The following is a 17641-nucleotide window of genomic DNA, read 5'->3' on the forward strand; positions in this document are numbered from 1 at the left end:
TATCTTCTAAAATAGTGGTTTTCAAAATTTTCTTAGACTCAAGGCATCCCTCATTAGACTCGAGGAATCTCTCAGAAATAGTTTTCACTCATTTCTTGACTATGGAAAATTAAGCAAGTCTATGGCAAAAAACTTAAAAAGACCACAACAGGTCAAAATGTTTTTGACACTGTGGATTCCTGAGTTTATCTTATGATTCATGTGTAGGTGTTTGCACACCTAGCAGTGTTAATATTGTGCATTACCCTACAGCACCCTTTAAAAAAGGGTTTCACAGCACTCCAGAGTGTCAAGGCACCCTGACTGAGAATTGCTGCTCTAAAAGTGTTCCTTTGTTTTACTATCCAATAATGCCATCTGTTACAGATACTCTCAGGTAGGCAAAATGCAACCCGTGGGCCAGATGCAGCTCGCTAAGCCATTCTATCCAGCCTGTGGGGCCCTTAAAAAATTTAGAAAATTAATATTTATCTGCCTCTAGCTGCCTGTCATGCAGCCCTCGATGCAGTAAGTGGCCCTCCAGCGAAAATAATTGTCTGCCCCTGCTTTAAGAGCTACTAAACAGGTAACGTGCTAACATGCATGGTATTGGGACTTACCCCTGCATCATCTTCCAAAAAAAAAGAAAGTCTTCAATATCTCATACTTACTTTTCCACAAACATAGCAGGGACAGTACCTTTTCAATGTACCACTTCTGTACAGAGGAATGTACTGTCCACACTTCTGACATAGACACCACTTGTCCTGGCATCTCAGGAAAAATAATAGAAAACGCCCTCCGCAACATATTCTGCAAGATATTCTTCCCCAATTTTCTCCCACATCAGTTGCAACCTCACATTAATTCTGTAATTTAAACACTTACTTTTGCCAAGGGAATCATATATTTGTGAGTAAAAATCACATCCACAGATTAAGGAACAGGTCTGCAGGCTTCAGTTCATTAAGAGAGCAGGTGAACTTTTGAAGATGAGCCTTCAGAAGAAAACTCCAACCATTTCACTTGGCCCAACAATCTGAAATTTGCAAGGTAAGAAGTGGTCCTTACCGTGATGTCACTTTTCTGAAAAATGGCTGCTACCAGGGGATAATTTAGAAATGCCAGTTACCATGCAAACATTTTAATGAGCTAAAATGCTGTTTTCTTTTAAGAAAAGAACAATTGCAAGAAGGTGCTTTGACCTTGTGTCCTTGAACCAGCACAAACAGGAAGCAGAAGAGCCTCCCTAGCTGAACTCAAAGCAGTGTTTTGACTCCTGTCAATGTTACAGATGAGAAAAAAAAATGAACTGGAAAAATGAATAAAGCATCTCAAACCTCTCCATTACCTCTTATACCATGAAAATCCAAAGCAATGCCTTAAAATAATTCTAGGTCTGCAGATAATATTCAGAAATTAAATTACAATTTTTTCATTCAGTAAAGTAAGAGAAATCAATCAAAATAAAATACCCAAGGAACTGAGTCCTGGGAGCAGTCACATTCACAACGTTTAACATGGAAGCTTTCCAGAGTTCTTTATCAATCCTAATCTGCTGTTAGCAACAATGCTGTCTTGCCCCAAAGATGCCCCAGGTTCACTTAATCAAACCAGTAAGACACTATCCACGATTGTTTTGCCCATCTCATACCTGTAAATAAAGAAATTATGGTTAAAAAGTAGCTGTGGTAGAAAATTTCCTTTCCACCAAACCCCATCTTTTATAATCCATAATGGAAAGTGGCTCTTTTTCTATCTCCTTTAAATAGGCTCAGTGTGATTGATGTGCTCCTTTTTAAAGGAACCAAAAGTAGCATCTTAGTAGTGGAAAGTGATCCTAGTATGTGTGTGCCTTAAACAGTAAAGGGTGTTCAGATGAAAAATACATGTTAGCATACTAAACCTGTCATCCTGGTTCCCCCGTGTATATCTAATATATAACAGAATATTTGAAATACAAAATACAAAATTTTTAAAATTTTACTTACATATTGATTCCTGTATGACTATTATTTGTGAAGCATCTTGTAATGCCTTAGGGTAGACTAATAAACAAAGTGCAAGCTGTTCTTATGAAATATGATCTCTTTTTTTGCCCTATGCACAGGAATAAATTGTTCTTTTAAATTCAACAGCAAAAAGCCCATTAATTTTAGTGGTATCAGGATCAGACCCACAGAAATATCTGAGTAACATGAAGCGACTATAGCAGATTTCAGTCTTCATGGATACCGCAATTCTACAGTAGTGTGAATGAAATAAGCATTAGATGCTGTTTAGAGTACACTGAAGATTTTAAATTACGCATTATTTATCAAATCCTTCCTCCTGTTATTGGTGTCTGGTAAAGTAGCATGTAGTCACATATGCATGCATACATTCATGCAGACTCACATGTGTACACACACATATTTGCATCTAAAATATAAGAAATCACTCCATGCCCAGTTAGCTACTTACATTGCTCTGAAGTCTAACATGGCCCAGAGCTAGTAATGAGGAAGTGGCATCAGAGCTCACACATGTTGAGAGGCTGTTTTCACTCCCCCACTCACCCTAGGGAAGAGGGTCTTGACAGGACTCCAGACACATCCTCCAGTACAATGCACAACTATCACTGTAACCCATAATGCCTCCAACATGGAGAGTAGCAACCCTTCCAGGCAGGCATTGCTCAGAGGACCAAATGCCCTACCTTCTTCCTAATATGCGGCCAGCCAGGGACTTTCACTAGCAACCGCATCTTCAAGAGCACAATAACCAGCCAGTGAGCCAGAAACATTTCCTCTCTGCTACAGTCAACTAGCCTCTCACTGCACAACATTCATTCTCACAAGTAACTTTTTCACAGTGTTCCTCAAATTGCAAATATAGAGTATAAACTTGTTCTATAACACATATTATAGTTCTGTTCCTGCTTCCATGATAACATTATTAGAGTCAGAAGGAGAGTGAGTATATGTTTATATCACATCTGTAAAGAAGATATAGGACATGAGACACACTCCTGATCGCATGCTGGTGTAAAGGGGGAATAACTCCTCTAATTTCAATGGAATTCCATGCAAGCAGAAAACCCGGGTAAATGAGAGGTGAATCAGGCTATATGTGTGGTACTACATGCTAATATGCAAAAGTGGCAACCATTTCCCAAAAGATCTCATGGGGCTGAAGGTGTTAAAGGTTGCTTTCATTTTCATGGCACAGGCTGGTACTGGGTGTTATACCTACATAGGTTGGTAGATATAAATGAGATAAGTAGGTATGTCAATGTCAGCCTTTTTACCTAGGATTTATTGTGGGTGCCAATGGCATAAAAATTTGACCTGCTATATGGTATATTTAATTAGATCTGAATAAGGTCCGCAGCTTTTATGTGTGTGGACATGTATACATACATATTCATGCATGCATATATGTAAATAATAGACTTTAAAAAATAAACAACTTTTCAATTGTCATTTTTAAATTAGTAACGTCTGTGTAAATAAAGTTATCAAATGCTTATATAATGAACATATTTATAATAAACAAATGTCAATAAAAAAGGAAATTCCAATGTAATGTTTTCTAGAATTTATGCTCACTTCATTTTGTTCTGTGAATGAAGCATTGTGTGACCGCTAAAGAACTTTTTATTTAGCTGCATTTAATCCTGTCAGCAATGCAGGGATTGCCTCAGCACCACAACTTTTCCTAGTAAAGTTTAGAAAGAAGTGTTATCTATATTTTGTTATAAGCTGGACAGAGCAGAAATTAAAATGTAAGAGTTTCACATTATACCTTTCCTTTCAAGGGCTGTTTGTAGTGCTTTTGCTTTGACTCAGAACTGCCTGCATATTGGCTTTTAATCATTAGATCTGTTCTTCTCCACACATGACAAATAACAAATGGACTACAATGAACCAGATTCATAGATGTGGGAATGTTTAGATTTCACTGCCAGTGACTAAAGGCCTTTAGCTTTCAGTAGCCAGTCACAGTTTGCATTGTTGTTGTCTGTTGATTTGTCTTCCCTCATTATTTCTTGACATGCAGTTTTCCACCCACACCCACACTAACAACCCTCACATAAAACATGTTGAGAAATTAACCAGGTTATAGGTTCAGTGGAAAATTACACTAAGATAATGCTATGTGGCAGTGTATGGGAATGGTATTAGCTTTCCAAAAGAGCTTTGCTTTTGTTACAAACACATCCGCTCTTTTAAAAACAGCCTAGCTGAAATAATTTTTAAAAGTCAAGAATGTATATACATTCAATTTCAAAATACCAGTCTGGTGCAGTCTCCTTTTAGGAGTGCTAGATTTTGGAGTTCATTTAGCACTTTACTATACTAAGGGGAAACATTTTCTTCTTTCTTTTGTACAAAAGTTACATTAATTTATATATTTTTCCAACCCGTACTACAGACTGCTTGAGTCAAAATCTATAAAATTATTTACTTGAGGACCTTCCATATTGAAAATCAAAAATAAATTTAAAATAACAGTTGATATATAATGTTAACCTACTATGGTAACAAAATTTGCAACACCACACTATAAGGTTAAAAAGAAAATAGTATAATAAAGGAAATACAAAGGCTTTGGCATGGTTTTTACAATCAACAATGGTTAATTTTGATATGTAGTTGTGAACAACTTCAAAACACTTAAGTTTAAAACTCTTGCAAGCACTTTTAATTGATTAGGAATGAACTCTAGATGCACAAAAATGATTGGACTGTGAACAGTAGTACAGCTATATCTAAGAACAATTAACTTTTGCCGACCAAAAAAGAAACGTATGATGCATGAAAATGTGTATAAAACATCTATAGAATATTCTTGTCAAATATAAATGAAATTAACTTTATTATAGAAATCATTCTGGGAGATTTCTAGGGAAGACAAATACTTACATTTCGACATAAAACAAATTGGATTATATCGAAGACACAATCTACCTTTTATCTATCAAACTTTTCTTCATTGAAGTTCTCTCTTACCCCTTGTTTGCACATAAGCTTCATCTGTTAACAACCTTTGGAAATTCCAACAGATATTTTTCTTACATAAATCTAGTGCGTATTGTTCCAGGTTCAGTTATATGCAATGGAATGATACAAACTTGGAACATCAGTCCATAATCTATGAACAGATCGGTAGAAGTATTCGATATATCTTGATAAAACTCTTAAATTCGTGGCAAAGCTTGTTGATCATGGCTTCCTTTTTTTTAAACAACTTCATGACCAACACAAATCAAACATCCATCCAGTCTACATTGTTCTTTTTTCATTATAACATACAAATGCCCATTTACAAATAATACACCAAAATGAGTAAAAGTTTGGATACCAAAATGAAGATTTGTTCCAACTGATATAATGCCTTCATTGTACAAAGGTCCATGTTAGAGTCTTTTCCATGTGTTACGGTATAGGGCACAGTTGCAGTACAGAAGTACTTTGAGAGCCATTCTTCCTTTATAAAATACTGCTGAACATCCAACTGTTGTCCATATAGTCATTTATGGAATTAACACATGTTTTACTGTAATCTTGGCCAGTATTGAGACATATCGGGTTCACTGCCAGGAACTTGAACTGGAACTGACACTCCAGGGGAAATAAGACCTGAAAATTGAGTGAAAAAAGGTATATTTTAGTTTTTCTCTGTAGAGCACAGCTTTTTGCTTTTCTGTTTTAACGGGCTGTGCTTGTATTCAGAATATTAAATCTGTTTGATGTGCTTTAAACATCCTTCTTATATAAAATTAATTATCATGTTATAAGAAAAAAGGCCAGATCCTCAGCTGAGAATGTGACCAAAATGTCATTAAACCTTTAACCCTCAAATTGTTTTAATCTAAAAAATATTTTTAATTTGCTTCTATTTACACTAGTACTTGTTTTTTTCTACTTAGTTTTTCTTCTCCAACATGCACGAAGATCTGCTAATTAGATCCAGTCTTTTAAAAAGCTGCTTCCAGCGTAGTCTAAATCAGCAAACGTGTCTCAATCCTACAAGCATGTGCATGAATGCTTGACTTTACTAGTGTGAATATCCCATTGAATTACAAGTTTACCACTGAAATGCACAAAGCTACTTATAATAGTGAAGTTCAGCTCAGGCTTAACTCTTTGTAGGATCAGGACCTCACTAAGAATGATTCTGCTGTGCCATTGTTAGAACACCACTTCCCTTAAGCAAGTATGTTTTGTCTCTCCCCTTCAGTGGTAACTTAAAATAATAAGTAATTAAAGTTATATACCCTTTAAGCTTAAATTATATACCCTTAAAGCCTAGGAAGGTTTTGGTCCTGGGCTCAATTCTGCCACTGCCTAAACCAATGGTAAATGTTCCTTGGTAGAGAAATGGTTACCATTAGTCAAAAAAAAAAAAGATTAGATTAACAGCAAAACCAAACTATAGGAAATGTATCGTTGTAGGATAAATGAATGGATGCTTACCTGTTGAAGTAGTGCCAGAAGTGCCCATTGGCTGGCTGTTCATGTGTGTCTGCATGTGAGGAGGTGTATAGGTATCATAGCTCCGCCCATTCACTGACGGACTAGTGGGCAGCATGCAAGAGTAGGAGGAGGTCTGACTAGGTACTGGGGGCTACAGGAGTAAAGGACAAAATGCTGTTAAAGGTCTGTAAATTTAAACATGACTTCAAGCATCTATTTCCTCTGGTTTAAAGTTACATCAGCACACAAGAATATAATGGAAGCTATTCTTCTTTGCAAAAATATAAATAAACTAGGTACTCAAGTTTGGATGCCTACATCTATATTTAGTTACTTAAGTACACATTTCAGAAATTTTCAAAGATGCAGGGCAATCACATCTGTTGTCTGTTTGTTTTTTTCAAGCTAACTGGAACTAGAAGGTACCTGGTATATCAGAAAAAAAAATCTGGCCATTGTATCAGTGCCTAAATATTAATTTACATACCTAACTTTAGACACCTAAGTTTGAAATGTTGGTGCTAATGCAGAAAAGAATAGACCTTATGATATTTATATGCACAGGTAGATGCTGCGTGGGCCAGATTCTGATGTTATATATAGGCTGCTTCCAGACATGAAAAAAAACAAAAAAAACTATGCTTTACTTTCAGCTCAGTGCCCCACACACTGACTATGGCATATACCTAGAAGAGGCATTGCTTTAGTTTGACCCAGCTTGCCCAATGTCTATGTAGTGAGGCTTCTTGGTACTTTTATCTAATAGCTGATTCAATCGGCTATTAGATAAAGTACCTAAAAGCCCCACTGAAGCACCCAATCTGTACAGATGCTGGGGAGCTAAGTCAAATCAATGTGCTTCCTCTTCCAGCAAAGCGCTGTTTTGTTTTGTTTATTCACGTCAGCAGCCATAATACTGATATAAATTAAAAAAATAATTTCACTACAACATTCCAGTTAAAGTGAGATCAGTTACATGTGTAATATACACAAGTGTGCATATATATATATATATATATATATATATACACACACACACACGCACCCCTATATAGTTGGTTTCCTTATGAGAACTGCAGTCATCCCAAACCCAAGCCAATAAAACCTGTTACTACACAAGTGCATCTGGCCTTCATGGAAGCATACTTTATAAACGCTTTCTACAATAATACTAACATAAATAACTATACAGAAAGGCATGACATAAAATTACTTTAATAGATTATGTAATATATTCTATTTTAATATATTACAGCTCACAGTACATAATCTACTTATGAATTCCTATATTTATAAATTATGCAGTCTTCCCTAAGTAGAAAATACTTAAGCCAGAGTGTTCAAAAGGGTGTAAGGGAATTACCTACCTAAATAGGTGTCTAAAATTATTTTACCAGTCTAAAAAATGTCCAGTCCAAGTTGGAATAATATGAATCTGATGTTAAAGGACCTTCTGCATTCCTGATGTTTATCTATGGGACATTACACTGTAGCAGTTTTTTGACTATCAGTCCTTTACCCTCAAAGGTAAATGAAGTGCCCCTCAGATCAGATAACAATATAAGTATTTTATTTTTCGCCACAGGTTTGAGATACTCTCTCTGCACTGCCTCACTTGATTTGGCCGAATAATTAGTAACATAGTAACTGCCATACTGGAAAGCTATGTGGTCCTGCTAATCTGATATCCCATCTCCAGCAGTGTCAATGCTATATGCTTCAGACAAAGCTGTAAAACTCCCGTAATTGGCCAATAACTTACTTGGCGAACCCCCCGCCATTAAAAAGGAAGGAATTTTGCATCTGAAAGGTCTATAAAATCAGACCCCGAAGGAATAGACTTCTTCCTAACCCAGCTGGTGATCAACTTATGCTTTCAGGCATGAGGATTGACAGCTCTTGAAATTTTAACTTAGCTAGCATAACTGCAGATGCTAATCACATCCATTTCTCAGGTGTTCCTAGTTTGCCTGTAGCCATAATACCAAAGCAACAAAGGTCTAATCCTTTTATCATTTCTGTAAGCTATTTAGCTCAATATTACTGCAACAGTGAGTTCCGTAAGTAAATGTTTTTTTCTTTTCAATATTTCTCATGAGACATTTTCATATTATCTGTTGCCTTTTTACTTTGGGCACCTCCTTGTTCTTATATTTATGGAAAACAATCTAAAGGAGCCCCATACCACCCCTCTCCATTCAATATTGATCATTATGAGTTTAAAATATCCCTTCTTACATCTCTTCTTTCTAAATGATATGATTCTAGTCCTTTGGATCCCTATTCATTTGTTCCCCAGTCCCAGCCTGGTTCCGTAGCCTTTCCTTTTTGTTTTACCTTTGGCTGGAAGAGGAATATTTTCAAAGGTGTATCTAATTCCCCCTGACCTGCAGTGAGAGTTGAGCACCTCGCTGTTAATAAAGCCTGTCTCTGCATTCTGTGTACACTGTAAGTTCCACTTCCTTCCAAGTGAGTTCTGTGTACATTTGGCCCTTAATCACACATCTAAAAGACAACTTGATGTATTACTTACTTGCATAGGCAGGTTGTTAGCCATTGTGAAGCTAGGCATGGGTGGCAGAGCACTGTATGTGTTTGTTAGTGCTGTGTCTGTTCTGCCCAACATTGAACCTGATGTGAAAGAGGAAACTATAATAGAATAGACAGATAGATGAACACATTAGTTTAAGCTTGAATAAAAATTATAATCTATTTTTAGAGAGTTGTATTTTATTTCCCTAAGAGGATGTGTTAATGAGAATTTGTTCTATTACCAGGTGTGGTAGGTTGCGGGATTGGTTGGTAGACACTTGTGCTGAAACTACTACTGATAGGAATATGACTGGGAGTGTTGCTGGCTTGTCTTCTCTGATTCCTCAGTTTCTCTTCCCTTCTCCACTTTGCCCTTCTGTTAGAAAACCACACCTACAGTAAAAGAAGTTAAAAAAATGATTACAGAACTAGGATAACATGCACAGAGTCACTTATTCCTCACATAAAGTAAGGAAAAGCTAAGGTAAAACCTTCTTGAAGACTAACAAAACGGTATGTAGAAATAACCCTATATCTGCTGATTTTTCTTTTAAAATATGAGATGGCTACATGCTTAATGATCATTATGAATCCTATGCAACTCGATAAGTCACTCACAAAAAAAAATAATTACACCGTAACTTGGGTACCTGTATTCTTGCTTCAGGCAGGTCTATTTTGGCAGCTAGTCTCTCTCTGGCAAACACATCAGGGTAATGGGTTCTCTCAAATTCTGAAAAAGGAAATGTTGCATTCCAAAAATTTTTTTTTAGAAAGAGGAAATTAGAATAGCTACATTTTAAATTTGGGGTCTTGTTGCCTGTGCTCTAAATACTTGGATAGGCATTTTATTAACAGTGAAACTGAACTTGCTGTATTTGCATGTTTGTTAGAAATAGCAATATTGTTCCTTCGTCATGGACATAAGCGCACAGAGATCCCACAAGGATTTGAAGGATTGGGACCAACGTTAATATTTTTTAGGGAATGTTAAGGATGGATTACTGGAATCTATACTCATAATCAGCAGGCGCCCCAATACAGCTGGAAATCAGTCACCAGCAGGTGGCATGGCACAGAGTGAATCACTGCCAGTGCAAGATCTCAGCCCCCATGTCTTTTGGACATGTGACAGTATGATGCAAGGCTACAATGTAGCACCAACAGCTTGGGAGTCCCAGCACTCTGATTTAGCTCACATCTGCAGTATGCACAGCAGCTTTTAGGAAATCCGATATGTATTTGATGAGAAGATGGGGTAAGTGAATGGTAACAGTTTGGGATAACCTTGATGCTTACATTCCTTTTAAAAATTAAAATGTCCACAGCTGTTCAAATACTAAATGGCCATGTCTATAAATAAACCTGTGAAGCATACTGAAGAAACAAAACAGAAGGGGAGAGGGCCACTGACTTAATACAATTCAATGTTTTAAAATTAAATAAAATGAAAACAACCTGATTCCATTTAGCTTTTGACATGACCAGGATGCTTGTTCCTTGTCTGTCCTACTTCACCAGCTTGAAACCGTCACTCACCTTTCTCAAGAGCTTCAATTTGCTCTTGTGTAAAGGATGTCCTATTCCTCTGCAGCTTTCTTTTCAGCTGAAGTCTCATCTGGGCCTCATCTGAATCTTCCCCATTAGAGCTGATGGAGTTAGTGTTTTCACCACCTCCTTCCTGCTGCGGGCAGCCATCTGCAACAATAAGAATAGGAAATTGAAACAAATGTAGCCCAACTATCAGCTTCTTATCAATGCAAGATACAGTAATAAACAAGGTCAGCCATGTTTGCTGACACCCTTTCTTAAACATACCTCAGGTGTCAAAGTAATAGTTCACGGCTAACATACATTGTATAATAGCATTTTATTTTCCAATAATGCTATAAATATTAAACATGAAATATCAAGACCATATAATCTACATCTCATTTTTCCCTGAAATAAAACCTGCATAAAATAGTCTTCACTGCAAATTATTCTTCTTATTGGATCTTTGATTAAATGCCATGCCAGTCTCCTTTCTCTGCAGAATGTATTTACCTTTTGCTATATTTAAAATAGTGATGTTCAGTATTTCATATTATCTATAATCAGTAATTCCTATCTAATCAATTAGATGTTGATAGGTTTGTAGAAAATGCTATTAAGAAACCAAACCAAGCTTGTAATCTTTTTTAAAAAATATTTATCCAGTTTTTATTTGAATTCTGCACAGTCAATTTCATTTTAAAGGTTGTGAATTTAGAAGTGCCTGCATTGTTCTGCAGTTTTATTCAACTATTGTATGAGTGTGCATTGCCTTGACACCTATTACTGAGCACAGCTGTAATTATATCATCACCAAGAACAGGCTATAATTGCTGAAAATGGAATTTTATATTTAGATAAAAGGACTGTCCATTCTTTGTAATGTGGTGCACCAGAGAAAAGTAAGATTTCTTTTAAAATTTTAACATGTAATTTTAAAAGAAATAGTAGCGAGTTCACTAACTAGCTAAATATGCTATTCTGCAGCTGAACGTTTGGCATATCATTTAAGTGGTACATTTTTAATTAGGGCATTTCCACCACTTTTAATGTAATTTCTATCATTAAACAAGGGAAAGTTTTATTGTGTTCACATTTCTGTTGGACGTAAAGATGTGCACTTGGTCTAGCTGTCTTTCAAAGTGTCTGCAGACACCAAAAACGGTTTGCAAAAGGAATGGACATTTCTGTGAAGGCAAAGAAGTCACTAAATTAACTCTCCCTCTCTTTTCAGAGCATATTTTTCAAGACGTTTTGATGTTGTTAAATGAAAGATGAAATAAGGGAGGCAGGGGCTACTTATGCTAATTCTCTTCAAAAGTTATGCTAAAAATAAATGGCAACATTCCTGTTACATCCTTTAAATATTGTGGGAAATCAACTTTAAAGTAATATCGTTTAGAATCACCTAACAATAGGCACAGCCTTCAAAGCTTTAAGAGAATTGTGACAGAATCTGGTAGGATCTTTTCAAACACTTTGAAATGTTTTAAAACCCCAACTTTCTCCCCCATTTAAACAGTTGGATTCATCTACAGTGGTCACCATATGGGCGTTTGTAGATCTATTGAGATGACCACCAACACTTGAATAGAAAGGGGCTGCTTTTCACCAGTACACAATGCCAGCAGAGTAAGGGAAACTATTAAACTCTTGGGGCAGGAGAGTTGGCAAACTTTCGTGGGCAGAATTTTGAGGACACAATCAGGGAGGACAACAAAAGGATTCTCTTGAGGCGTGCAGTGGTCCACATTGTATCACAAGGATCCCAGTCAACAGACTTTTCAGTGAAGTATGTTAACCTTTATGCACTACTATCATTAATCACTGTCCCCTGGGCTGGGCTACTCAATGCTATTTAGGATTTTTACTTTCTATAGGAGAGGAGAAAGAAAGAACACCCCTAAACTTGTGAATAGGACATCTCTATACACTGAGCCTGTTTACTCAACACCAGAAAGGGAGAAAACTACTTAGCTAAGATTAGATAAGCTTCAACTAACATATTAGAGCGCAAGGGTCTCTGGTTTTATTTACTGGTGAAAGTTTCTGGGTGCCTTTTAAAGTGTTTTCAGAGTAAGGGCTCGTGTGTTCGGATCCTAGCTCGGATTTCCCTTTAGAAATGCCTCCCAACAGCTCCGCGATGTTTCCCCCCCTACTTGTTAAGAAACTCCTAAAACGGACTTAAACTACTCCCTGTTTATCGCAAAGCCAGGAAACTCCCAGCCCCTGGAGAGGAAGGGGAGCCTCCGGACCGGGTGGATCGCGCAAGGAAAGGTGCCCGGCTGCCGTCCCCTTTCTGCCAAGCGTTTTCCCCGCACGCTCCGCGCTGCTTGGCGGGGAAAGCTAAAGGCTGCGGCCTCGAGTGCATCGAAACACCCGGCTCTTCCCTCCGGGGTGTTTGGAGTCACTCGACGGCCCCCGGCGAGGAGGAGATCAGAGCCCGGGCGGCACGGACTTCTTCATTTAAATGGCCACCTCGCCCGCTCCTTTAATTTAAGCTTGTTGGGTGATCAGAAAGAAAGAAATAAACTAATCAAGCCGTGCCTGCGTCATTCGCCAGCATCTCGCAGTGCACAGGCTGCAGGCGCTGGGAAATATATATATATATATATATATATATATATATGTATATATATATATATACACACACACACACACACACATACATATATATATATCTATATATATAGGTTAAAGTGAGATCACCAAGCAGCCCTAAATCTTGCTAGAGTAAATCTTGCGCCTGAAAAATGAAGTGATTTTTTTTTCAGTTTGAAGGATCTGTATTTCTCCAGTGGCTCCTAAAGCTTTCAAAGGACGGGACTTTTTTGCTTTGAAAGCAGCGCTTTCTTGCAACCTGTGGAAACTTGAGCCTTCCCTCCCTCCCTTCATGAGACCCGTGCTTCCCCCTCCCCCGATGGAGCTAAAAGTTTGGAGGCGGAATCACCAATATGATTTTTAAAAGAGCGCGGTGGACGATTAAGTTATCTCTCGCTCTCCTTTATTTTTTTAAAGGGGGCCCTTTTAGCAGCCCCAAAGAAACGGTCTCAATAGGCTGTTCCACCTTCCAGACCTAATCCGTAAGAAAGCGAGTGAATGTGCGTCCTATTATCCTATAGCCAGACCATCTGACGCTGGGTATAGGATTTGTTTCCTGGAAGAAAAAAAAAAAAGACGCTGGGAAATAAAATCATTCCTTAGTTTCTTAGTGTCTTAATCAGTGAGGCGGAAAACAAGCAAAAAAAGATAGCAAACCAATTGCGGCACCTTTCAGCTGTAGAGCCGGGATCAAAACATTGTAGCATCGGTTGAAAGAGAAAGTGTCTAAATCCTATAGAAGGCTTTAGTCTTATGTGGGGGGGGGGGAGAAAAAGATAAGAAACAGTGTCTTAGTGATCCCTAAAACCACTAAATCACTGGAGAATTTCTCCCGGATAGAGATGTCTCTTTTTGTTCTGTCAGCCCTCATGTATCCATTATTTTATTCACTGCTGCATGGCGTTTATCAGATTGAGACCATATTTGTCCCCCTCTGAGACCTAACCTTGCCTTATGCTTTCTGAGTAATGGACTCTTAAAATCCAGTAACATAGCCCTGCAAGGGAAAAAAAACATTAGAGCCAGCATGAATATTCCAGAGGAAAGCCATTTTATTAATTTTAATTTGGGGAGGCAAATCCTCGGAGGGCCTCAGCCCCTCCTCCTGCCCCCACTCCTTTGTGACTCGGGGCCAAGCGTCTTGTGCTCCAAGCTGCTTTCGCATGGCCATGTTTTATTTCGTGCCCCCCCCCCTCTTTTTTTTCCATCCCGTCTCATGATATTTTGTTCTAGCTGGCGAAGGTGTCCCCAACCCCCTGACACATTCCTGGTCTGGGGGGGACCCTGGGCAAGAGGCTCGTCCAGCACAACGCCACCAACACTCATTGTCCAGCGAGGAGCTTGGGGGGAGGAGGGGGCACACTCCCAAATACAAAGAGACAAAGGCGGCCCCAGTGCGCCCATCACCAATTATATAACCCTGGCAAGGCGGGCCACGGCCTCAGGCCCGGGCATGCACACACTAGTGGGCGAGTGGTGCTGGGGGGGGTCGCCCCCGTCCAAGCGGGACGTGGCTGGGCGGAGGGCAGGGCTGCCAGGGCCGGGGGGTGTCGGGGCCCTGGCAGGTGTCCCCTGACACGCACCTCCCGGAGCAGAGGAGAGAAGGGGAGGGGAGGCAAAGGGGGGGGGGGGCTCGGATCCCGCCTTGATGCCTACATGTAACACGTTCCTAGAGGGAAAGAAAGTGCCTGAATCCTTCTGAATCCTATTGACGAAAATGACACTCATCTGAGTCGCTACAATGCGGGCTCTGAGCAGCCTGTAATTTGATTTAAGAAAGAGAAGGGGGCGGGGGGAGAAAGAGAGAGAGAGAGAGAGAGAAGGAGCTTTGAAAAGTGGAGTTAAACTCCAAACCATTTCCCCTCCAGGCAAGCAGCCGAGGGGGCGCGCCCCGCACGGCGAGACGCGGGCCGCAGCCGCGGGGGTGCCGGCCGGGGGTGCCATTGCCCCCAGGCTGCCAGACCAGGTCGGGGGAGGGGAGAGGGGGGCGGACGAGTGCCCCTGCCTGGCTCCAGCGGCCGGAGGGAGAGACCCGCGGGGGTGGGAGTGGGAGATCCGCGCTTTCCAGCCCGGGTGAGGGTGAGGGCACCGGGACCCGAGCTCAGAGCTAGGCGGGGACCGGGCGATCATTAGGACTCTCCCAGTCCCAGGGAGGGAGATGGGAGACACACAAAAAAAAAACCAAAAAAAAAAAAAAAAAGCGAAAGCCTCGCTCTCTATCTTTCTAGTGTCCTTCATAGATTGTTTTCTTCTCTTAAAACTGACATGTCTAATTGGCAAGCGGTGCCATATCGTGTCCAGAGGTCTCCTGTGGAACATTTCTACAGCTGTCTCCTTCAACTAGACGCTTATTCATGTCGCCTTAATGAGAAACAAAACGATCTCTAATGAGCAATTACATAGCGACAGAATTGTTCCCATAACAAATTCTTGCGTGTGACAGAAACATCCTTTGTACCAGATATTCCGCATACTGTTACTGATTTCCCCCCCCCCCCCTTCCTTGAGGGGGCAAAACAAAAAGCAGGTTGTTAGATAGACACCTCTTCTAAAGGACTGACCACAGCCAGGGGAAGGGCTACGTGTGAACAGAGGCTGCATTCAAAAAAGGAGCCATTAACCATCTTAAGTATGTAACGTAACATCCCATTATCCTTTATATTATTCCCTTGTCATTCCTACAACAAATACCTATTAATCTTCAGGATAAACAGTTTGCTATATTCACAAAGTTGTTTCAGGTCCATTGAGGAGGGGCTATTATCAAGCCTACAGAGATAGTCACCTACAGGATGGCCAAGCTCTCTGGAGGGAGCAACCCTCGCGCAAAAAGCCAGCCCGGATGGGGAGCAGAAACCACCCATTCAAAGGCTGACGCGCAAGGTGAAAAATCAGTTCAGTAACTCAAGCGCCTCTCCCCTGCAGCAGGTCTGCGTTGCTACTTGGCAGGCGCTTTTCTGCAGAAAGACATTGTTCTCAAGGCAAAATTTTAGAACAAAACTGGAAACCGATCCGCTAATCAGCCCCAACGCTTCCTTATAGCTCCTCCATGCATCTGTATTTATTTCCCTATCACTCCATATGCTTTTCTACTCATAGTCACATAATTTGTCAATTACAGGAACGCACAATATGATACAATTATGTTTACCTCGCAATCTGTCAGCGAGTTAACTTGTCATACTCCTACAGGAGGGGGGGTTCTCCCCGCATGTGAATGGGAGAGTTAGATCTCGCACTCCCTAGCTTCATGGCGAAGGGGTAAAGCGCTCCTGTCGACATGGCTGGATTGGAGGGGGGCTGTAAAATCCGCTCCCTGCCAAACTCTCCTTTGAAAAGCCTTCAGGGACGCGATGGAGTGGATCCTGACTTAATTTTCTGGGCTGGGGGGAAATGCCCAATGAAGGCAGCCAACCTTCCTGCTCGCTTCTCCTCTCAGGGGCTCTGTGAAGAGGCCAGGTCGGCCAGGGTGGGGTGACACTTCTGGCTGGCCAGCCTGGCCAAGCCCAGATTCCCATCTCACTGGGATGTGCCTTACCTTGTGTGGGCTGCCCTGGCACGGAGGTCCCGGGGTACCATCCAGGTCGCGTGCCCCATGTCCCTGTCTGTCCATTCAGCATCCTTAGCTTGTCATACATCCCATCGGCACCCATCTGTTGCTTTTCGCTAGCCAGGTTGCGGAGAACTCTGTTTATTGACGATACCTGAAAGGTAAGCAACATTAAACAAGATGGTCGTGGGGAGCGCTCTCACAACATGCTCGCAGTTCAGCACCACCACATTCATCTACATTGCACGAGGCTGTGCATTGACTTAACCTGGACTTAAAGAGATTAGCTAATAATAATTTGACTGAGTAAAGCGGCCAGGATAAACTGATCGCCCTGTGTTGCGATTTACCAGAAGTCATTAATAATTAACCCATGGAGCGTTTCGTTGTTCTGCTTACTTAAAGCCTTGCAGTAATATAGAGAGAGGCAGAAAAAAGAGAGAGAGAGAGAGAGGAGACGTTCTTTTACTCTGTGTTTGAATCCCCGATGCATTAGACATAACGGAGGACAGTGGTTTCTTAAAGACATTTGTCAAGTTCTTTATGCAAAAATTTGTCTGACCCCGCTACATGCAAATGACGTGAACTACCATCCTCTCAGTTGATATCAAAACAAAGGAAGCAGAGGCTTGCTACAGGCTACCCAGGCATTGAACACAGCAGATAGGAAGGTTTTTTCGTGAACTTACACTGGGTATATTATCGTTGGTACAGACCCCCTCTGATAGTAATCTGTCTCGAATCTCCCACGCAAAGATGGAGGGGCACTCGCGTTTATACTGTGCTATTTTGCTTACAACTTCTGGAGTCGCTACTCTCGGTTTACTACCTCCGATTGCCCTGGGTCTGATGGAGCCAGTTTCGTAATACCTGCCCAAAATTTTACTCACACATCCATTCGACACCTGGATAGGGAAGCGGACAGAAAATCACATTATTAATAATTTCAAGACAAAAATAAAATTGTTTAAGTATGCATTAAACA

The 17641-nt window shown here is 40.3% G+C and overlaps 1 protein-coding gene across 2 annotated transcripts in view; it reads right to left on the reverse strand.

The window, feature by feature from the left end:
• Window positions 1-4577: 4577 nt before the first annotated feature.
• Window positions 4578-17641, reverse strand: part of PAX6 (paired box 6) — an 18246-nt gene continuing 5182 nt past the window's right edge. For both annotated transcript variants that reach the window (XM_019519520.1, XM_019519519.1), the window contains 8 exons: window positions 17346-17561; window positions 16645-16810; window positions 10512-10670; window positions 9623-9705; window positions 9215-9365; window positions 8974-9089; window positions 6441-6591; window positions 4578-5603 (listed from right to left, as the gene is read on the reverse strand). In XM_019519520.1, the coding sequence (XP_019375065.1) occupies window positions 5518-5603; window positions 6441-6591; window positions 8974-9089; window positions 9215-9365; window positions 9623-9705; window positions 10512-10670; window positions 16645-16810; window positions 17346-17561 (1128 nt within the window). In that variant the 3' untranslated portion in view covers window positions 4578-5517. The remainder of the gene's footprint in view (window positions 5604-6440; window positions 6592-8973; window positions 9090-9214; window positions 9366-9622; window positions 9706-10511; window positions 10671-16644; window positions 16811-17345; window positions 17562-17641) is intronic.

Source organism: Gavialis gangeticus, unplaced genomic scaffold (assembly GCF_001723915.1).
Source record: "Gavialis gangeticus isolate Ggan-Ray unplaced genomic scaffold, GavGan_comp1, whole genome shotgun sequence".
Lineage (NCBI taxonomy): Eukaryota > Metazoa > Chordata > Crocodylia > Gavialidae > Gavialis > Gavialis gangeticus.